This window comes from Globicephala melas, chromosome 20 (assembly GCF_963455315.2).
Source record: "Globicephala melas chromosome 20, mGloMel1.2, whole genome shotgun sequence".
In the NCBI taxonomy this organism is placed as follows: domain Eukaryota; kingdom Metazoa; phylum Chordata; class Mammalia; order Artiodactyla; family Delphinidae; genus Globicephala; species Globicephala melas.
In genome coordinates, this window is record NC_083333.1 from 30480987 (window position 1) to 30504705 (window position 23719).

Sequence of the window (23719 nt, forward strand, 5' to 3'; positions counted from 1 at the left end):
CTAATCAGGTCCCAGAAGGGGGAGAGCATGGGATGTGGGGGCACAGTGAGGTCCACACAGGGAGCTGGAGTCGCATCCGGGGAGCAATGCCAGTGACCCCCAGTCACGTGGCAGCAGGAGAGACAGAAAAACAGAGGACTTTAGAACGTGTTTGGAAGTAGAATCGACAGCACTACTAAGGAACTGGATGTGGAAAACGAGAGAAATGGAGGAATCAGGGTTGATTTCTCAACACGTAATGTGCACACCACACGGGCAGACATGCTGTTTCCTAGGATGGGGACAGCTGGGGGCTCTGCAGTGCCACACTGAGCATGAGGCCCCGGTCAGACATCTCGGGGGGATGACAAATGAGGCAGTGAGCCACCCGAGCCTGCAGCTTAGGGGGAGGAAGAAGGCTAGAGGTACAGTCGGTCCTCATAATTCAAGCAGTTACGTCCTAGAAAGTCGCTGCTAACCCTGAATTGCCGAACACTGACCCAAGGTCCCCAGGGATAATACAGGGCTAGGTTCCTGCGAGTCCCTGACCCCACTTCCTCAAAGGATCAACACGTAAGCTTGTTTCAGGACACCTCACTGACACTGAACTCATGCCTGAAGGAGGCTCATCAAACACACGTGTGTTCTCAGCGGGGCACACCACGGCCTTCTTGCCCTGGGGAACACACCAGACAGCACATCCGCACTATGCGTGGGGCCATTTTAAACAGAGGAATCACCAGCAGAAAGGGCAAAAACGTGGCACTAAGCAGAGTGCATCCAGGGCCCTTGCTTAAGGCCTGAGCACTGAAAGGGGAGGTAGAGGGCCCTGGGAGCCGTGGTGGACCACCCGCATCTTCCACTGCCCTGCGCACATCCACACACAACTGAGAGAGCACCACCCTCGTGCTGATCTGGGGTTACAAACAGATTCTAGTGAGGAGGCGAACTCACAAATGACGAGGACTGGCTGTATAAACTCGGGAGACATCACAGGATAGGCAGTACTTAATTAAAGCTATTGGTTATACCGAATGGTGATTCCAAATGTTCAGAAGATCCCATTAGGGAAGAAAGAGGGAGAAATGTGACCTGCTTTACAACTTGCAGTCTATTCCCAGATGCCTAGAGTGAGGGGGACGCCCTCTCTTCACCAGTTATAAAGCTGGTGATTTGATCTCCACTTTCTGACTGCTTTCTCTATTTCCAGCAGTTCAGAACTTGAAAGGGAAAGAAAGGACTGTTATTCATTGCTCTCTCCCACTGGAAAGGAAAGAGCTTTATCATATGCATTTCATATCAATTTCCATAGAAATTACCTTTAAAATGTATCTAACTGGAGGAAAACCTCTATCATCAATTAACTGGTTTGGGATGATCAGGACAAATAATGCTGTCAAATAAGATGACAACTGAGAACTTTGCAAAAGCACATCAATGAGTTTGTAACTGTGACCTAGTAAATGGAGGTAATGTCACAAAGCTCTTATCACAAAGTGATGGTACAGATTAAATCCTATATTGAAAATGTAAAATGCCTACTTAAATACAAAGCTAAAGGTAGTTCTGCAGAATACAAAACTTCTTGTTTAGTAAAAGACGGTCCTGCCAAAAAGTCATGTATAATCCTGGTCGGGAAACAAGACATCCAAGAACACATCAAGAAAAAGAGTACACGCAGGGGTTACCCAATCTCCCCAAAGATTTACTCCTCCTTTCCTGAAGTCTTCAGGCACATGCCTGAGTGAGTTGTGTGACAGGAGTCACCAGGAGCGTGAGGACACTGGGGCCAAACCTCTCATCCCACCCCGAAGGCTGACAGACTGCGAACGAAGGCTCAGAGGGCGGCTGGCATCCCTAGTTCATCACGTGGGGTTTACACGATGACCTGAGGGAATCCTGCAGGAGACGACAACCATTAAATAAAGCAGTACTAACAATCAGGACAGAAGACGGTACATAACAAGGTACTAAGTGGACTAAATCGGTGGTTTGCCACACCACAATTATGAAAGGACCAATTTGCCAACTTTAAGATAAATTACTTTTAACTCCTGCCATCTAACTTGTCTGGGGACATAGATCACTGAATCTTTAGAATAACCTTTAATTAATACCTTAACTCCAAAGTAGAAGACTTTCTGCCTGGTAGTTCAAACACCAAAACCCCCTAAACAACAGAATTGTTCTAAAAATATTTTACAGAATAATCCCTTTTAAAAAAATATTAACACTCGCTCCCCCCTTTTTAAAAGAAGATTTACACTTTGAGTGGCAGTGGTGCAAGCAATCTAGTGGGTGGCAAAGGCCTGGCTGATGACATGACAGGGTGCCTATCCTCTGGCTACACTGGGGGAGAGGAATAAAGTGACCATCGAAGGCTTGTCTACGTTGTGTTTGTCTCACAAACATCATGGACAAAAGCCACGAGTTACCAGGGAGCAGCTTACCTAGACACACAGAGCAACTCTGCAAAGGGAAAGCACAGGAGATGCAGGCACACAATGCTGAGAGAACCTTCCTGAGGGCTACCTTGCCCTCACGCCTGATTCTGCTGTGCTCCTGGGTGCATTTGCCCACCTGCAAGAATTTATTCTTCTATATTTTTGTGTGAAGCTTTCTCTCCAATTTTAAGTAAGTACAAAATTGTGATTTTGTACAAGAACAGAAAAAAAAAGTTTGCATTTACTTTGTGATTGTTTCAAGTTTTACGTCACTTTTTTTCTAGGAAAATCCAGTATTTTTTTTGATTGATGCAAAATGATAACATATTAAAACATACTTTCACTGATCTGCATATTATTCTCACATTAAATAAAAGCTTCTCTAAGACATTTTAAAACTAGTTACATACCATTTGTACATACCATTCCTTATTACATTTTACATATAATAAAACGTTTTTTAGGAGAAAAGGAAAACCCCACGATACAAGCCAACCATTCTATCCATGGATATTAACCCAAGAGAAATGAAAACATGTCCACACGATGACTTTACATGAAGGCTCACAGCAGCTTTATTCACAATGGCCCCAAACCAGAAACAATGCACACGTTCATGACAGGTGACTGGATAAATACACTGTGGTCCATCCAGACAATGGAACACCACTCAGAAATAAACAGAAAAAACTGACATCCCAAAAATGATCTCAAGTACTTCATGCTGAGTGAGGGCCAGACACAGTAGAGAAAACATTGTATGATTCCATTTATATAAAATGCTGGGGAACACAAGCCAATCTGTAGTGACAAAAAGATCCAGGGTGCCTGGGGTAGAGGGAGGGATGGGCTGCAGATGGACGTAAAGAACCTTTTCATGGCAATGGAAATGTTCTGTATCTTGACGGTGATGGTGGTTTCAATGGTGTACAAATCTGTCAAATGTAGCTCATCAGACTGTACACTTCACATAGATACAGTTGATTGTATGTAAATTATACCTCGATAAAGTTATTTTTTTAAACACAATAAGGGGGAATCAGAAAAGTTTGTAGCAAAAAGATAAATGGAAATGAATGTACTTGTTATCACTAAGTAAGATGTTTCAACGTCAACGCTGGTATCCTAGTTTGCTGTGGAGGCCCTACCAAGTCCTCCAGAATGTCCGCTGACGATGGCCTTCAGAGCAGACACTCCCCAGGCTCCTGCTGCACGTCACCCCCTTGACTGATGTACACAGAGCACCTCACTGGACCCTTCACAATGCCCTGCAAGGCAGGTGCGACTGTGTCGCTACCCCCAAGTCTGTGCCCCTTAGAGAAGACAGATAATCTGCCCAAGGCACAAGGTGGCCAGGGTAAAAATTAAGGCTGACTGATGAAAAATTCATGACAGTGTGCTTTGCTCTTGTTTTTTTTTTTGTCGGCGCCACGCGACTTGTGGAATCTTAGTTCCCTGACCAGGGATCTAACCCAGGCCCTTGGCGGTGAAAGCACGGAGTCCTAACCACTGCACTGCCAGGGAACTCCCAAACAATGCACTTTGGAAAGAGCATTAAAAGACAAAGTTATCAAGCCAAGTTTAAGCTTCTTTCTACCAGAGAGTCCCTAAACAGGCACTGTCCTCCCTATCTGTACAGAAAAGGATTCTAAAACCTATCTGTTCAGAATTAAATCGTGGTTTGTGTAGACTCACTTTCAAAAGTCTTTAACACAATTTGTGGACGCAGATGTCTATAAAAAGCCCTTTTCAGTCACAAGGGGACACAGGAGTGCTGAGAAGTCAGGAACACAAAGCTCAACAGCTGGCCTGTGTCCAGTAAACACAAGGTGGGAAGCAGATGAGTTCTCACCCTAACTTAACTCTTAAGAAACCCTCATCTGAGCTCAACAGAGAATACAGCTGGATGAAACATACCCAGAAAAAACAGCTCCTTTTCTTGGTTAAAGGTCAAAGTTCTCCTTCCATCTAGAATACAAGGTCCCTGAGAACTCTGTTCACGTCTAAATTCCAAGACCCACAGAGTGCCCAGCTCCTAATTGGTACTCAATAAATATCTGTTGACTAAATTAACAAGAAATGACCTGGGAAAGAAGCTGCTATAATTCCCATTCTGATTTATACGAGCACTAGGCAAGGTCTTAGAATAAAGCTACCCCACCAACACTGAGAAGAGAGAGAAAAAAATATTTAAAAGTTACATCAAAAAACGAATGATTAAAAAACAATTCAGGGCTTCCCTGGTGGCGCAGTGGTTGAGAGTCCGCCTGCCGATGCAGGGGACACGGGTTCGTGCCCCAGTCCGGGAAGATCCCACATGCCGCGGAGCAGCTGGGCCCGTGAGCCATGGCCGCTGAGCCTGCGCATCCGGAGCCTGTGCTCCGCAACGGGAGAGGCCACAACAGTGAGAGGCCCCATACCGCAAAAACAAAACAAAACAAAAAAACAATTCAATGTTTGGAAGGATAAATTAACAAATATCATCATATACTAGTGTGAAATGTAAACGTAAATGTGACAGAACTTTCTGGAAAATCACTTGACAGTACATATCAAGAGACTAAAAACAGTTTTTAGTCACTGACCCAGTGATTCCACTTAACAGGAATCTAGCCTAAGAAAAGAATCAGAAATGTGGGCAAAGTTTTACCAACAATGATGTTACAGGGTTATTTGCTACAGGAACAGAGAGGAAACTTCTAAATGACCAACAAGAGAGGACAATTAATCAAATCGGGGCGCCACCACATTACACTGCATTCGGCATAGGCAGGCCACCATAGGGCCCCAGCATCCCCACACGTCTTTTGTCACATCTGGTTGGTCAAGGAGACAGCAGCATGACCTGCTGGCTCCCAGGGGAGGGCTGGCTTGTCTGCTGCTTGCTGTGGAAGGTGCTAAGCCCTGGGGCCCTGGTCCCTCGGCTGCAGACCAACCCAATTCAAGCGTGCCCATCGTCTGGGCTCATCCCATCACCCTGTGGGACTTGGTGTAGGGGAAGCAGCAGCCCCAGCCTGGGTTCCGGTGTCTGCTGGGCTCCACGTGATAAACTGACTGGTTCTGACCCAGTGAGGCCTGCCACCTACCTCCAGCCCCTCCTTTGGACTCTTGCTTTTCCCGCTGTCCTCTGTGAGGATGGGGTCCTTCCCTGGCAGACGCCACCAAAAAAATCATCCATATATAAATTTTAATGGCACAGAAAAACACTTATGTTTTTTTTAAAAAAGCTACGAAACATTCCACAGAGTGACTGGAACTAGTTTTTAAGCTTTTTGTTGTTGTTGTTGCTAATAAGATCCAGACATATAACCCCCAAGCTTCAGTTTATCTAGTAATTCCAAATTTCTCCTTATCAAATCTTACACTCCACGTTTCCGCAGCTGTTTTATGTAAATTACTTTCACATGCACTCTCTTATTTGCCCTTGCAACAACCCTGCAAGGCAGGTAGGAAAGATACCACTGTCTACACTTTGCAGGGGACGCGGGGATGCTAAGTGACTTGCCCAAGATCACAGGGCCATTAGAGACAGTACCAGACCCAGAAGCCAGGCCAGACTACACGTGCAGTGCTCTTTCTACCATGCCATTCATGCCTGCTCAGCACTATATACCCAGACTGCTAACATGTGATAAATGGAGTGGATGTCCTCCCCTTTCTCTCTGCTAATCCACTTCCCTTCAAGGTGGGCACTTTTCTGAGCAGCTGCTCTGTTTTCTACTTCATTGATTTCTGCTCTTTTATATTCTCTGTGCTTTTGCTTGCTTTGATTTCATTTTCTCCTTTTGGCTAGTCTCTTAAGATGGAAGCTGAGGTTTAAGCTTATTTTTTAAATCCTACATTTTCCAAAAAGGACTTAAGGTCGGTGGACATGTAGGAATATGCATGAAAGAAAACTATACCAACACGTTCACGGTGATGAGTCCATGGGAGTTCGTTACACTCTTCCCTGCACTTTTGCATGTGTTTGAAATTTTCCATAATGTTAACTTTTCAAAGCTCGCCCAAAGTGCTAAAGAGGGCATATACAATTACAGCCAGCCTATCCACCAACAACCCCTGAGGAGAGGCTGAGAGCTCCTCCGAAGACGCTCTGGCAGGTGACTGCGGGCCTCGGCCCTTCCACAGGCCTCGTGTGCCTGGCAATCCACGTCCCAGGTGGGACATGGGAAGGCTCTTTTCAGGTCACTTCCTCTGCTGTGCAGATCAGGGCTCCAGGATGGCGCCTGCCCAGGGGCTGCCCAGCAACTGAGCAACACACAGGGAAAGTGTCTTCTAAAAGGAGCAAAACTAAAACCACACAGACACTTGGGGAAGCTGAAGTGGGGAGGCATATAAACTTGGTGGCTATAATAAAGGAGTTTAAAAAAAACCCCAAGCTTGGTTATTTTTTGCTCCTTTGATCTGCTGAGCCTCTTCTTACAAACCTCTGCTTGAAAGTTCAAAATCCTCTAAGGGGAATTCTGAATGGCCTAAAGCAAAACCACATCAATTAGATGGTTACCTTGGAAAAATGCATTTAACACTCAGCCAACCCTTCCTACAATCCTTGACACAAATCCTCACACCATCATTTCAAACAAACACAGGAAATAAAGGGAACCATCTCTAACGCAGGGCCAAGCAACGTGACCCCGAAGAGAGCAGTGCAAGCTTCCTGAGAGTGGGTCTTCTACATCCTCGAATTTAGGCTCTTTGAAAATATGTGTGTACGTGTGTGTACATATGTATGTATGTATGTATTCATTCATTCCTGGATCCTACCCTGGAGGGTCCCGGTCCATTAGCTATGGCTAGAGTGGGGCCCCAGAGTAAACTGCCTTTTAAACTGACACAGGCGATTCTGTAGATTAGCCAGGCGTGGACACACCATTCTAACCCCTATTTACTAGATTACCAACTCAGATGGGCAGGTTAAACAGACTACTGATACTTTTGTAATTTCAGCCTGAGTCCCACAGCAATGCAGGAGCACACATCCTGGCTCACGCGGTCTCTACGTGCGAGATCACCCGACTTTTGCGTTCAAACAGTCCCAAACTTATTTTCTCCAAGCGGCAAATCTCCAATCACAATTCAGTCTCACAGAGACTGTTTTCTTCAGTTCTGTGGCTCCAGGCAAGAATCGGGGGATGTGTAACCTATTTTTGTGTGGAAATCAACTGACCTTGGGGATAACACGGAGAACTAAAACCGTGCAAACTTCCTAGAGCCTAGAACCCCCTTTAAAAGTCAAAAGTGACTTCTAACTACATGCTTGTCTATCAATTGTGTTTTTACCATAAGGATGTTACTTTCATAATTTTTTTAAAGTAGAAGTTTAAATTCCTCTTATGAAAACGCTATATGTACACGTTTATATGTTTAAGAAAATGAGAGATAACAGCAAGATCAGAAAAGGGAAAGGACAGTAGTATTTAGCCAAAAATTCAGTTTTGTATCCTTGAAATCCATTCAGGGTGGAAATCAAACCAAATGAGCCTTTAACACGAATTTGTGAAAGAGTAATCACACCTAGCCTGCTTCCTCTACACGGATGCCCATCAAGTGATGTGAGGAAAAAAGGCAGATGACTGGGAAAATAATCACCGAACAATGTCATGTCAATATATTCCTCTAGAATAATGAACTCCTTTTTCCCATCAAGCTCCATTGTTCAGGGATGTTTCCATTACCTGAAACCAAAAAAAAAATTCTCTTTGCTACCAAGGTAAGTACAAAAACGTTCCTAAGGACGGGCAGCAACAACACAGCCTCTGGCTGGAGACCTTCTCTGTTCCGGCAATTTGAAGACAAACAGGGCTGCTGAGGAGCAGAAGAGGACATACAGGTCAGAGTCTGTTGCTGCTCTGCATGTGTGCTGAATGAGGAACGCTCTTCTAGGACAAGAAATGCTTGACAAAACTAGAAAAAGCCTACACAATACTGTAGTCCTTCCTATTCACGTGGAACATCTCCTCAAGAAGAAACAGGTCCCTCCTCATGAGAAACAGCCTAGGAACAAAAGCGCTAGGGTGATGTGGTCTGCAGAACACGGCCCCCAGAGATGTCCTAACCCTAGTCCCTGGACCATGTGGATCTGGTAAATTCCACGGCAAAGGGGAATTAAGGTTGCTAATCAGCTGACCTAGAGATGGAGAGATTATCCTGGATTACCTGGGTGGGCACAACGTGATCACAAGAGGGCTTAAAAGTGGAAGTGGGGCAAAGTCAGCATCAGAGTGATGAGATATGAGAAAGACTTGATCAGTCATTGGTGGTTTTGAGGATGTAATGAGAGAAATAAAACAAAACAAAACAGATGCAATAGGGCCACGAGCCAAGGGATGCAGGTGGCTTCTAAAGGGTGGAAAAAGCAAGGACACGGAGGCTCCCCTAGAGCTTCCAGAAGGAACAGAGCTGACACCTTGATTTTAGCCCTGAGACCCATTCCAGACTTGTGACCCACCCCCAGAACAATAAAATAAATTTGCGTTGTTTTAAGCCACTAAATTCATGATAATTTGTTACAACAGCCATAAGAAACTAATACAGTGAAGCCACTTCTTTTGTCTCTCTACGGTGCTGAGGGCATGTCCAGAAAAGATCCAGGTCAAAGCAGCATCCTACCAACATGCCCAGTTGCTTTCCTGATTTTTTTAATCCCGAATATTTTTAATCCTTGTCAAGATACATACGTTTGTCTAATACCTTAATACTTCCTAAAATAAAGTGGACTCACACCAGAAATCACCTTACTGTAGGTTGCGTCAGCCCTCTTAAAGAATTTCTTCGTCTCACTCATCTTTCAAGAATAGAATAATCATGTTTTGTCCAAATATCCCTTTTTAAGATTTGTACTGAAATCTCTGCACGCATAGAAAGCGTCCCCGTAGCGCTTGCAGCAAGCCAGTAGTGTGGGACTTCCTAACTGGCTATACCACAGCCAGCTGCAGCAAGAACCAAGCCCCCAAATAAACCACAAAGCACAGAAGAATGAAAAAGGACAGAGCACGTGTGAGATAAGAGGGGTAAATTCTAATTTCAACAACAACTTGCAAGTTTACAGGAGCAATTTCAATGACCTTAGTTTCCACATCAAAACCAGATGGGCGAGAGAGAGTGTGGACTCAACAATTCCATCAACAAACTCAGAGTCTACAGTGTACCGGGCCCAGTCTTAGGCACCTGGGTTGTGTCTGGTAACAGAAGATGAAGATTTCTGTCTCCATGGAGCTTCCATTTCAGCTGGAGGAGACCAGCCACATGTAATAAACGTAATCGGTAGTAGGCAATGAGTGCCTAGGGAAGGGGGTGGGAGTCAAGCAGAGTTGGGGGGCAGAGGCGTGCAGTGCAGGCTGCTTAATTAACTGCACGCAGATCTGGGTAAGCCTCCCTGGGAGGAAGGGAACCTAAACCAAGGCTGGTAACTGAGGGGACTGATCACGAGGATGTCCGGGTGGGAAGCATCCCAGCAGGCAGTGGGCCGAGTGGAGAGGGCAGAGGTGTAGAGGTCTTCAAGGGCCTCCCTGGAGACCATGGCCCAGAAGGTGTGCCTCCAGGGCTAGACTACAAAGGCTAGGGCAGAATCCCTGTTTCTCTGAGAATATTGTAAACCCACAAAATAATCTTTCAATTCCAACCCTGCAATCTTTTCAGAAATTCATTTCCTCCATGCTTTGTCTGGACACTGGGGGAAATCACTGGAAGTGTTTGTCAAAGTTACTGAATCAGCTGCAGAAGTCACCCTTGCCCACCACCGGTAAAAGTCACCATGAAGGAGGAGAGCCACTCCAGGGAGGAAGCGTGCCTGACGCGGCCACTAAGGTGACCACGAGATCTGGGACTCTGAGACGACAGCCCAGGGTGCTCAGGAGCTGCTTCAATCCCACTTTATTGTTGGGCGTCATCCTGACACAAGAGTGATGGTCCAGGGGAGGTGAGACTTAGGAGGCGAAAAGCAAGAGGCGTGAGAATGAGGACGCTGGGGTCCTGGGCTGCCTGGGTGTCCTGAACTACAGCCCTCTTGCAGGCGCTCCCGCAGCTGGGCTAAGAGCAGTCAAACGACCAAAGGCTGGTTTCAAAAACTCCTGCAAACACCGTCATAAATCAGCACGCTCACTTAGGAATCTAGGCCCCAAAAGTCTTTTTGAGGCTGCAAAGCTGAAGTCCTGCTCCAGAATCCTCGGTGACCCCTCTAGGCGACTGTCGTATGGACGAGGCCCTGACAGGAGGCACAAACTACGGAGTTAGAGCAGCAGTGGCGGGGGGGGGGGGGGTGATGCTGGAAGGTACCATCATTCCCCTGAAGAAATACCGTGCCACCACAGCAGTCTCCTGTTTCACTGTTGGGTTTCCTCTCTCAACAGGCTCTTTATTTTTTTTTGAATTTTATTTATTTTTTTATACAGCAGTTCTTATTAGTTACCTATTTTACACATATTAGTGTATATATGTCAATCCCGATCTCTCAATTCATCCCACCACCACCAGCTCCCACCCCCCACCCCCCCACCCCCACCCCCGCCACTTTCCCTCCTTGGTGTCCATACATTTGTTCTCTACATAACAGGCTCTTCTATTTTGTCCTAAGGGGTGAAAGGCGAGAAGCCACACCAGGAGGCGCCTGGAAATGGCTGAGAGGCCAGCTTCGGGACAGATCTGCAGGAGGCAGGACTCCTGTATTAACCTTCACCTGGTTACCTGGGCTTCGCATATAAACTCTGGCTGCCCAACCATAGGACGTGTATGGCTCCAGGGGACCCTCAAAGGCCAGGAGCGTGACTCCTGTCGCCACACCAGCCCCCATTTACCAGAGGCCCCAGGAGAAGCCAACACAACCCAACAGACTAGGAGAAAGAAACAGGCTTAACTGTATGATCTGCCTAACCCCTCAAATCTCAACCCTAAAATTAACAATGGGCTCTTTCAATATACATCTGTTTAATAACCTGCAACATAGGTTTTAACCAAAAAAGTAACCAAAGTGTATCAAGACATGGAACTCATGGAATTGGAACTCCTAATTCCAGGAGAAAAACAGAAAGTTTAGGAAGTTTATAAAAAGTATACAAGGCATGTATACCTTTTACATGTATAAGCACGTAACAGTGAAGAGAGGGGTGTGAGACAACAGGAAACAGGGATGAGCCGGCTACTTGCAGCAACGTGGATGGACCCAGGGATGATCAGACTAAGTGAAGTCACAGACAAAGACAAATGTCATATGATGTCACTTATATGTAGAACCTAAAAAATAATACAAATGAGCTTATTTACAAAACAGAAAGAGACTCACAGAAAACAAACGTATGGTTGCCAAAGGGGAAAGTGGGGGCAGGGATAAATGAGGAGTTTTTGATTAACAGATACACACTACTATAAATAAAACATAAACAACAAGGACCTACAGTACAGCACAGGGAACTATATTCAATATCTTATAATAAGCTATAATGGAAAAGAAGCTGAAAAAGAATATATATATTTGTATAAATGAATCACTTTGCTGTATACTGAAACTAACACAACACTGTAAATTACTATACTAAAATTCAAAAGAAAAAAAAAAGAACAAGCAGGCCGGCAGCAGAAGTGGTGAGCACACAGGCTCTGCAGTCTGAGAAATCTGGTTCCAGTGCCAACTCTGCCACTCATCAGCCAGGTCACCTTTTATAAATAAATCTCTTAACCTTTCTATCTTGTCACCTGTTAAGAGGGCACGGCCACTGTTCCTCCCACCCAGGATTACTGTGAGGACTAAATAAGAATGTACAAAAGATGTTCAGCAGTGAACTTAATGCACAGCAAGCAGTTAACTGCTGCTGCAAAAATAGTTATAGTGGTAACACATGCTCTGCAATGCTCCCACCTCATTTCATCCCAAAGTTAGGTGGTTTACTCTAAAGTGTATCTCACCCAAAACACACTGAAAACTAGAACCCTCCAGGCTCCCACAGCATTTGTTTATATCTTCATCAGAGCATCTGTCATATATTCTTCATTGAAATTTTTCAATTCATCAACCCCCCCTACACTGTGAGCTTCTTGAAAACAGGGCCCGTATTTTAAAATTCTTCATAGCCTCGGCATCAAGCAAATGCCCCGACACAGAGAAGATAATGAAAATGGGATGAATAGATGGATAGATGATGGACAGCCGGGAAAGAATTTAGAAGGCAAGAAAGACAAAGGAGTAGAGTATTTTTTCAAGCCTGAGTAACTGGGGTGATAAGTAAATGGGGACAAAAGTTTAAAAAAAAAGGGGGGGAGGAGGAGTCTGGAAGAGGAGAGCAGAAGGGAAAGAGGCAGAAGGTCACCTTCCGATGCTGAATTTGAGATGATGGAATACCCAGGGGGAAATGTCAAGCAGGCAGCTGAAAATGCAAGAATACAGCTAAAAATCAAAACACTCTCTTAATTTCAATCATTAGGGCTGTTGGAAAAAGTATTTCAGGGAAGCAGAGATCATAAGAGAAAGTAACTTAAGCTAAAAAGGTTGCAAACACATGCAGTCCGGCAGCTGCTGTGTGTAAAAGCCTCAACAGACAAAATGAAATATGAGCCCCATCCTACACGGGTTCACAGCACATGGTCTATGAAAACCTTAATCCAAGACTGGTTCAGAGTAGTTTTCAAAAAAGAGTCTATACACAGGCTTAAGTGTCCCCAAATTTAAAACAAAAGCCTCTCCATTCTGCATTGCCTTCTAGCTGCTGCCCCCTCCCTGTTCATTTCATCTAGTTTCTTTTTGAGTTCTATATATACATACATAGAACTGCACAGTCTCCTTTTCGGGCTGCTTCCTCTGCCCAGCCCTTCAACGGTGGCACGCCCAAGATGACGTCCCTGGACCTCTTCTCAGTCAGCATGTCACATCACCCCTTCCCTGCTTCCACTCCCACTCGTGTGTTGGTAATTCCCTGAGTTCCAGTTCCTAATCCAGCTGCCTAAATAGACCTCCCCCCGTGGAGAGCCCGTACGAACCTCACGACTCCACTCAGTGCGTCCTCACCTGAGCTCCTGTGTTCAACTCTGCACACTCAGTCTAGACACTCTCTAAGTGGTCGGTCTCCCCGAGACTCATCCTGTTTCCTTATCGTCCTTCGAAGCTCTGTCCCTCCCAAACTCTGGCAACAAAATCCTATCAATTTCAGGTCCTTACTCAGTCTCGTGCTTGTTCCCCCCTTCCTCCCACCCCTACTGCCTTAACTCAGGCCCCATCCTCTACCCCGCCCGGATGCCTGCAACAGCTCCCGAAGGGGCTCCACGCTGCCCAGCTGCACCACACCAGACGGGGGAATCTTTCCAAAATGCAAAATAATCACCTCGAAACAGGCCAGCCCAACCCCTCATGGCTCCTCGTGGCACAGAGAAGAAAGTCCTGGGTCCCACGCAGGAGCCCTCAGGACCCTCCCCGTCCTCCCCCGGGGCACACAGAACCATCTGCAGCTCCCCGCAGGAGCCAGTTACTCCATTTGCCTGGCCTCTGCTCAATCTCTCTGCCTGAAATGTATTTCTTTGCCATATCCACCTAGCTAGCACCAACTCAACTCAAAATCCAGCCCAAGTGCCAGCTCTTCCGTGAACTGTCCTCTGCCCAATCCGGTCCCACCCCGACCCCAGGTAGAACTGCTCTCCTCTGTGTGCCTGAGTTTTCCTGTACACCTGTCACATCCACTCTAATACTCTCCTTCACAGCCTTCTTCCACGTCTGTCTCCTCCTTCTCGGCTCGAAGCATCTGTGACAGTAGGGGCTGCGTGGTGTGGTCACTAGTGCTTGTTGACTGAATAAGCCTTTATAAATTGCTCACAGAAACCAAGCCTGTTTCAGGACTACTGAAGGGGAAAGTTTTCTAATAGCATTAAACCAATTCCATTCATACCCAACTTTAATAATTACAATATAGGCTGCAGGGGCTTCCCTGGTGGCGCAGTGGTTGAGAGTCCGCCTGTCGATGCAGGGGACACGGGTTCGTGCCCTGGTCCGGGAAGATCCCACATGCCGCGGAGCGGCTGGGCCTGTGAGCCATGGCCGCTGAGCCTGCGCGTCCGGAGCCTGTGCTCCGCAGCGGGAGAGGTCACAACAGTGAGAGGCCTGTGTACCGCAAAAAAAAAAACAAACAAACAAACAAACAAAAAAAAACAATATAGACTGCAACAATGCCAGATAAAGGCATGCTTTTGAAATAGAAATGTCCTTTTTATTTTGGGCCATGCCATGCCACACGGCTTATGGGACCTTAGTTTCCCAACCAGGGATGGAATCCAGGCCCCCAGCAGTGAGAGTGCAGAGTCCTAACTACTGGACTGCCAGGGAATTCCCATAGAAATCTTCTTGAAGACTCAAAAAAAAAAAAAAAAAAAAAAGTGGAAGACACAGAAAGCACCGGGCTAAGGAAGGTGACATCCTGACCCTCTCTAAAGCAGCCAGGCCTCACAGGAAGCAGCTCACAGCCATCTCACCACCACAAAAGCAGAAAGACGCAGCATCGCAGCATCTTGCATAATGAAGAATAACAAAAATCCCCTACACAGCCTTCACCCTATATTACATTTTTTTAGTCCATGGGAAGAGAGAAGGAAAACAACATTACCAGCAGTTTCAAAGCACGTGGGATTCACTTCTTGAAAATTTCTAAATAATTTTCCACCTCCTCCAGACCTCTATTATTGCAACTGAAACTGAGTGACAATAATTAGAGAGACAGTCAAGAGGCAGTGTGGCAATGGAGCAGACGGACAGGTTCGGGCAAAGTGCTTTTCTTTCAGAGCCCCCTGTCCACAACTTTTGTCTTGGAGGGTGAGCAGGAAAGGGGTGAAGAGGGCTACAGGAGTGGAGACTCCACCAGCCACACGGCTCTCAGGCTCAAGCTTTCCGTCCTCTGCCTCATGTCTCTCTCATTCACACACACACACACACACACACACGTCCCCACCCTCCTCCACCGCCAAGTAACCTCTATGTTTGCTCTCACATTGGAATAAGAAGGCGCTCTCCTTCTAGTTCTTACTGGAGAACTACCTAATCTTAAAGGCATGAAATACATAAGAAAAAACTCTATTTGGCAAGATGGTTTTTGACTAACACCCAGGACATTCAGAAAGGGGCAGGCTGGTATGAACCCTAAGATTCCACAGACTGAACCCAAACCAATAAAAGCCACTTAACTCGCAATTTCTCCCCTAAAGGAAACATTTTGTATCTGGCCAGAAGACAATATATGGGTTGAGAGATCTTCAATCTTTAAGACAAAAACTAAGGAAAGGTAAGTATGTGACTCTACAAATCGTCAAAATCTGACCCAAATCCCAATCAGAACAAATATATATTTTCCCCACGCTTAAAATATCAGAGTGAGAAAAATGTAAATCAGCTGATTTAACAGAGGCCTTAAAGAAGGAGTTAATCTCAGGTACATAAATAAAGAAACCATCATCTCATGTGAACAGCCAGGTCATAATACACAAATATGCAAAAGAAATTTTTTTTAACCTAGCTAGTAATCAACAGATATAATGAGGTGCTATTTGTAACCATTAAATTAGTTTTTTAAAAAAAAGCTTTCATATGCTAATCCTCACCGGTGGCACATTTGCAGTGATACTGGAACACATACCCCCATACGTGGCTAAGAACAGGGTAGACTGATACAGCCCTTTTGGAAAGCAAATTGGCACCACGCATCAAGAATTCTCAAAATCAGGCTTCCCTGGTGGTGCAGTGGTTGAGAGTCTGCCTGCCGATACAGGGGACGCGGGTTCGTGCCCCGGTCCGGGAAGATCCCACGTGCCGCGGAGCGGCTGGGCCCGTGAGCCACGGCCGTTGAGCCTGCGCGTCCGGAGCCTGTGCTCCGCAACGGGAGAGGCCACAGCGGTGAGAGGCCCGCGTACCGCAAAAAAAAAAAAAAAAGAATTCTCAAAATGTTTATATCCTCTGACATATTAACGTCACCCCTGGAAATCTACCCTAAAGACCACAAAATGTATAATTATGGTAACCTTATGTTCCAGATTTTCTAAGAAAGCCCTGACTTCATGTAATTGTATTCTTTTCAATTAACGCAAATCACTAAGAGTGGAACTACCCTGGAAACAATGAAAGTCATCAATATCATAGAAAAATGAAGAAAACTGGTTTGGCACAGGGTCAATCAGCAAAGTGTTCTAGTTTCTGTTTGGGACGGAGGGTTGAAGACAAAAATTCAAGCTCAATGAATGTTAACTTTTGCCACATGGAACCTGGTTCAATCTGTTATTCCCTCAACAGTTGCTGAGCTGCTTCTATTGGGTACCGGGCCCCAGGCTTGTTCTGGAGGCACAAAGACGAAACAGCAAACCTCTCTAGACGCCACGGGCTCCCACGCACCATCCTGCGGCAGCGCCCATGCGTGTCACTGCCCACACCTCACCTTAATCTTCTGAGGACGGCAGGTGTGCCTGGTTAAGATCAACATCTCCACTCTCTCAAGAGGCTTATTTTTTAAAGACCTCTTCTCCCTCGTGCTGCAGGATAGGGATCAGCCTGAAGCTAATAAAAGCGAGAGGAGTTAAGATCTGTGTTTGAGAAGTAAAAGCCTTGAACAGCACGCTGAGTTTAACGATCTTAAGAACCCATGCTCAGAAATTTGATTATTTTGTCATAGTCATCACCACTAACATTTCCGATGTTACTACTAGATGGACCCCGCCCATCTCTACCTCGCGACTTGTCTTAAGAGAGAGGCAGGCAAACACACAGGCAACCTCTGGAGCAGCAATTCCCAGAGTCAGAGCCGTCTGAGAACCGGATTAAAGCTAAAGACTCTCCAAAAATGCACATTCACAGAAACTCTCACATACAATCTCAGAGGGGCCTGAAAGCCCATTAAGGGGCAGGTTGCAGGTTAAAAATGTCTGCTCAAGTTCAGAGGTCACAAAGAGGAACAGAGTCACTGAGTTTTTTCTTGGGCAGGGAACCCTACGAAGGCAAAAATACCTCTTCCTTTTGCAAATGAGAATTGTGACATCCAGGAAGTACAGTCATCTAATAAGAAGGTAAAATGACCGGAAAAAAACACCTCCCAATCATTTCACAGTGTTTAGAAAGAAGCTGCCGGGGGATAAAGACCAGCCAGCCACAAGCATTATGAACATCTTTCTTAAAGTGTCAATTAAGCATTCAGAAAATCCCTAATTCCACATTTTTCCAAAAAAAAAATAAGCTTTGAAATGACTTTTGTTTATCCTTCCCACCCCCCCACCCCACATAGGTCTTCAGAGGACAGTTTATCATACCACATGTGTAGTCTGAACCACGTTGCACTGGTCTAGGGAGTTAAGACCCTCCGGGGAGTATACAGCAGAGAGGGCTGACAAACTCAGTGGTGTGGTCTCTGGGTCCGTAAAGGACACCAAAGAGTATGCAGTCAAGAAAGGCCTTCTGGGGCTTCTGATGCAGGGGACGCAGGTTCGTGCCCCGGTCTGGGAGGATCCCACATGTCGCAGAGCGGCTGGGCCCATGGGCCATGGCCGTTGAGCCTGCGCGTCCGGAGCCTGTGCTCCGCAAACGGGAGAGGCCACAACAGTGAGAGGCCCGCGTACCGCAAAAAAAAAAAAAGAAAAGCCTTCTGGTGAGTTTTCGAAATTCTCTTTCACTGAACAGAGAAACTCTAAGACTAATTCTCTTTCTTTAGCTTATTATAAATGAGCTATGTTTCAAAGGTTTTTTATACCAAGGTGGTAGCTTGGAAATCATAACCCATTTCCCCAAAGATACAATGTTAAAAACAGTACTAGTGTCCCAGGCTGACTCATGAACCACCAGTGGCGGTTCTGAGGGAACCCCTGGACCTGGCATTCTATGTGCTTTATGAGTCCATAGCACGCACTTCCTTTTGAAATGTGGAATCTGAATAGTTGTCTTATCTTCTGAGGTAAATTCTCTGTAAAACCTAGGAGAGAAATGGACAGTTCTGGAGACCAAGGCAAACCCTTAAAGAACTGGGAGCCTTATTCTTCAAATGATCATCTTGAGCTATTAGGTACTTTTTGTGTGGTAAACCCTATGGGTGGGGAATCTTCTTTAAGTCAACATTTCTGGCTCCTCCAAAATACAAAGAACATGATTTTTTTTAATTGCATAAAGAGAAAGAAAGGAAGAACTTCTTCCTCATCTTTATGTGTGGTCAGCAGAATAACGGAGCCCAGAGATGTCCCTGTCCCAATCCCAGAACCTGCGAACATGTTACCCCTACATATGGCAAAAGGGGGATTACCACTGCAGAATCAAGGTTGCTCATCCTCATCCATATCCAGGTGGGTCCGATGGAACCACAGGGTCCTAATTAGAAGAGGCAGAGGTCAGAGAAATGAGAAGATGCTACCTGCTGGCTCTGAAGATGGAAGGTGGCCACCAGCCAAGGAATGTGGGCAGCCTTCAGAAGCTGGAAAAGGTAAGGAAACGGACGTTCCCTTAGGACCTCCAGAAAGGAACACTGACCAGTAAACACCTTGATTTTAGCTCAGTGAGAGCAAATCTGGACTTCTGACATCCAGAGCTATAAGATAATAAATGTATGTTCTTTTGAGCCACCAAGCTTGCGCTAACCTGTCACAGCAACCACAGGAAACAAATATCCCCTGCTTCCATTCACCCCGTCCAAGCACAAATTCATGCCACTGGTGGCAAAGCAGTCACTGTGTTAAAAGCAACCAGACCAACAGCTTCCTGCCTCGCCCGGTGGGTAAGAACACCAGAAGAGGGCATGAAGAAAGCCTGGCAGAACACTGGGATCTGCAAGAAATTAAACAGCAAGAGAAGGCACAGCGGCAGGCAAAGCTGGAGAAGACTTCTCCCGGGTGGGCAGAAAGACAGAAGCCTGGAGGAGCCAGAAAATCCTTCGGGACCAGCCAGGAGGTGATTTGTTTTCAATCACAGAAGAAAAGCACACACTACTTTTACTGGGAAGGTAACAAGGGGACATCTGATGGGTACCCATCCCTCACATGCTCTGGACTTCAGGCCACAAGTGGTGGCCCTTCCCCTGTCTGCCACTCAGGGTTGTGGGTCATTAACCCACCTTTTCTGCGGTCAGTGGTTCCTCAATGACTTACTCATAAATAACAGAAAACCATAACAACATGCTTCACCCGTCTCCTTTTAACATACTCTATGACAAAGCTTGCTCGCTCAGAACTTAAGAAACAAACACCACCTATGTCAATTAGTCAATAAAGCAGGATTCGGTTCCCTTTAGCCACACAAGCATTTTTAACTGTGCTCTCTGTACTCTGCTACCAAACCACAAAAGTTCACCACTTGTTCTATCTGCCATTCTTTCATCTCTCAGGAATAAAACGTTAAATTAACTAAAGCATTTCACAGAACCTTCTAAAACCCCGGCGATCTGAAGCCATTTGAGGGAGGAATGCCCTGCCGATGGCCAACAGTTCCCAGGATAAGGTTAGCTGGTGGAGGATTTGGGAACTGGTAGTTTTGTCAAGTTTTCCCTGTCTGTGTGATGTGATGACTATGCCGCGTCTCTGTGCACAGATGAGAAAGCAAACTTGCGTTTCTCCGCGCCCCTCGGGCTTCACCCGCAGGCGTTTTGGACCAGCAGCCCGTTCACACGGAACGGCGGGCAGCGATCGTCAACCCGGGCCTTGGAGTGGACGTTGGCCGAGGTCCTGGTCCCGATGGCACCCCCTGGTCGCAGCCTGTCCACTTCGGGTTCGCTGCCTGTGTTTTCTCATTTTCGTTTCTGAACAAAGACATGGACCCGGGCACACAACTTGCCAACACCTAAGGGGCCGGAAACTACGGAGAATGCCCGGGGGGAACTTAAGCGTTCGCGGGGGCCCGCGGCGGGGCTGTGGGGCGACCGGGCCTGCGCCGGACAGAGGCCCGCGACCCCCTCCCGAGACCCTGGCCCCGAATTCGCGGCCCCGAGACCCTCTCCTCGCGAAACCCGCCCGAGACCCCGGCCTCGAGACCCTCACGCCGGAGACCCCCGCCCCGGAGCCTCAGGCCCTGAGACCCCAGTCCTACGAACCCGGCCCCAGAGACCCGAGCCCGGCGACCCCCGGCGCCGACCCCGGAGACATGGGCACTCCGACGCCGGCCCCTCAGCGCCCCTCAGCCTTCAGCCTCAGGGCCCCGGGTGACCCCTGCCCTGCGGAGGTCCCCGCCCGGCCCGGCCGCCCTAGGCTCGCGTCCGGCACCACAGTCCCCGGGAAACGCGAGCCGCCAGAGGCGCGGCAGGACGCCGGGCCGGAGAAGGGAGGAAGCGAGGGAGAGGGCGTCCGCCGGCCGGGCCGCGGGCCGGACTGACCGTAGCTGTCGTCCTCGTCCATGGTGCCGGCGCCGGGTTCCGCGCCGGGTTCGCCGCTCGCCCCTGGACCCTTAGCTCCTGGCCCTGCTCGCCCAGCGCGTCTCGGAGCCCCGCCCCCGGCTCCGCGCCCGCCACCCGCCCCTTGCCTCCCGCGGGGCGCCCCGCCCGCGCCTGCGCGCGCGCACACACACACCCCAGCACGCGGCTGTCTCCCGGCCCGCGCCTGCGCACGCGCCCGGCCAGGCCCGCGGCCCCGCCCTCGCCGCCCGCGCGCCCACGCTTCGGGCTGCGTCCTGTAGCCTGCCCGCGCCTGCGTACGCGCTCGCGCTCAGGCCCCGCCCCTCCGACTGGTCCCTCGACCCGAGGCCCCGCCTCATACCACGCCCAAGCCCGAGGCCCCGCCCCGGCCGCCTACAGGGGCGCATCGGGTTTCGGATTTCTCAAGGGCGGCACAGGCGTAGGGTACAGCACGGAGTCTGGCTGCCCACAAAAGCCCAAGGTCGTGTCCGGCCACTGAAGGGCAGGGTGGTCCTCGCTGACGTCAACCTCGCAGGTCCGGCCCTCCCCAGACTGCCAGAGACGGCCGGTCCTTGGTCAGAGACCAGAGCATTTGAATTCATTATTTCTGAGGTCTGAACCTTAGCACCGTGAATGTCATGAGCTCACTGCCTTTATACTTCCTTTTATTTGTCCTCTGAATTTACTTGATTCCTGGGCCTCTTAAATTTACACGTTTCTAGACTGTGCCTTACATGTTTTATTTGTCTGCCCTGGGCGGACCAAGCCCCTCCCACTGGTAAACTGAGCTGCCCTTCGGGGAGCATGAGCAATAGCTCTTCACCAGGAGGTGGGCACCTCCCCAATTTTTAATTTAGAAAAATCAAGGAAAATGCCACTTTTTCTAGCCACTTCTGGATGCATACACTCTTGGTTTGGTGCTACCCCTAAAAATTATAAGTGCCTCAGTTGGAAGGAATCTCAGGATCACACATCACACAGGGATGGTCCAAGACCCCCCTGGGGGGTCATAACCCTGGACACCTAGCCAACGTGCTGTACCCAGGGGCTGCTGGAGAAGAGCTCAGCCCAAGGACCTGGCAATGTCCCTGGCAATGTCTTCATCAGGGGGAGTTGTGACCCTCCTCAGCAGCCTGTTGGGTGAGCCCTAAAATATGCCTCCCAAGAGACAACAAAGAAAAGTAATTTCCCCTCATGCAAAAGGAATAAATGAATGATGAAACTCTAGGCTTTCTTTCCAGATCTGCTTCCTATTAGCCTTGTGACCTGGGCAAACAGCTCAGTGCCCTGGACCTGTTTCCCACCCACACAATGGAGCCTCTGCCTATAAAATCCAGGCTTCTACCCAATATTGATCTCTGAAGTGACAGATCTGTCGTTGTCTTCCTCTTGACCTCTGCACAGGGATGGATGGATGGATGGATTTCAACATATCACCCTAAGCGATCCTAATCTTTACATTCCATCAGGGTGCAGCTCTGGCCCACCCTTCTGGTGGCTAAGAATATTGTACATTCACAAACAAACATCTCTCTTACTCCGCTGAGCTGTCTGACCCAGCCTTTGGTGGAGAAGCTTGATGTCTCCGGAAAGTCTAAGAAGATGGTCTCCATTTCCTTAGGCAGGTATTTCTTTCGAACAGTTCCAGAAATTAGACATTTCCCTTGTATAGATTGTTATCTTACTCCTAAAAGGTTGATTCTGGTGGACCTAGCCGTTTAATCTTCACTGATTTCACCTAACTCTTGTTCAATGACCAAAACTTGGGAAGAAAAGCAATTGAGGCCACAGGTTAATTCTCACTATGATCTGAACTCCCAAACCCAGTACCTTTGGATGGGAAGGAATACGGGTGTGAATGCTAATCACTTCAATTAGCCTGGTACTTAACTGTTTACAAATTCCCTTAACTTACATTATTTCATTACAGCAGTGTTTTCCAATGGCAGGTCCTGACTCTGAATGGATGAGAAACCAATCACCATTAGATGAAAGGAAGATAGAATAAGATAGAATCAGTGTCCATCACATACCATAAGGATAATGTTTGTTTCGGTTGTAGATGAATGCACTGGGTAGGGATGTAAAATGTACTTGACTGCAAGTCACTGTCAAAGACCCTCTGTTAGCTCACACTCCTGGCTCCGGGGCTTTGGTGAGCTGTTATCTCCATATCGCAGATTTGGAAACTGAGGCCCACAGAGGTCACAGTGTAGAATGGGAGCCACCAGGTCAGCTTCACTTGCTACTTGTGTCCTCAGCCCCTGGAGCATAGCGAGACCTCAAAGGGAGAGCCAGAGGCAGGGAGCAGAGGAGCTGAGAGGGCACTGGCCGTGGGTCTGCAATCTGCTGGTCTGCTACTTATCCCCAGACCTCTTCCCCCACATCAAGAACTTTGAAAATGGGTCAGGGACTTCCCTGGCGGTCCAGTGGTTAAGACTTCGCCTTCCAATGCAGGGGGTGCGGGTTCGATCCCTGGTCAGGGAGCTAAGATCCCACATGCCTTGTGGCCAAAACACCAAAACATAAAACAGAAGCAGTATTGTAACAAATTCAATAAAGACTCTTAAAAAATTGTCCACATCAAAAAAAAAAAATTGAAAAGAAAAAGAAAATGGGTCGGGGCTCCCTGCAGGCCTCTCACTGTGGTCTGGTGTTTTTAGTGGTTGATCCACCTGACGAACTTTTTTTTTTAAGTTAGTGTCTCCCTTCTGTCATCCTTGCCTTACATAATAATTTCAAAAATTAGAATGAATTTGGAAGGTTTTTGAGCAGAGGTAACCCAAAATATTTTTTTTTTCCTGTGCTTACACTGTGATGTTTAAAACTTTTTCAGAAACAGTATTCAAAAAGGGACAGGTTACTGGGTCCTGTCCCTTTCCTACAAGGGAGCACCCACAGGCTTTTAAAAGATTGAGCCTGGGCTTCCCTGGTGGCGCAGTGGTTGAGAGTCCGCCTGCCGATGCAGGGGACACGGGTTCGTGCCCC

General features: G+C 47.5%; 1 protein-coding gene across 1 annotated transcript in view; it reads right to left on the minus strand.

The window, feature by feature from the left end:
• The window catches only part of CYTH1 (cytohesin 1), a 78719-nt gene extending 57862 nt beyond the window's left edge, over positions 1 to 20857 (minus strand). Inside the window, exon 1 of the mRNA XM_060290133.1 lies at positions 20714 to 20857. Within this exon, the coding sequence (XP_060146116.1) occupies positions 20714 to 20735 (22 nt within the window). The 5' untranslated portion in view covers positions 20736 to 20857. The remainder of the gene's footprint in view (positions 1 to 20713) is intronic.
• Positions 20858 to 23719: the final 2862 nt, after the last annotated feature.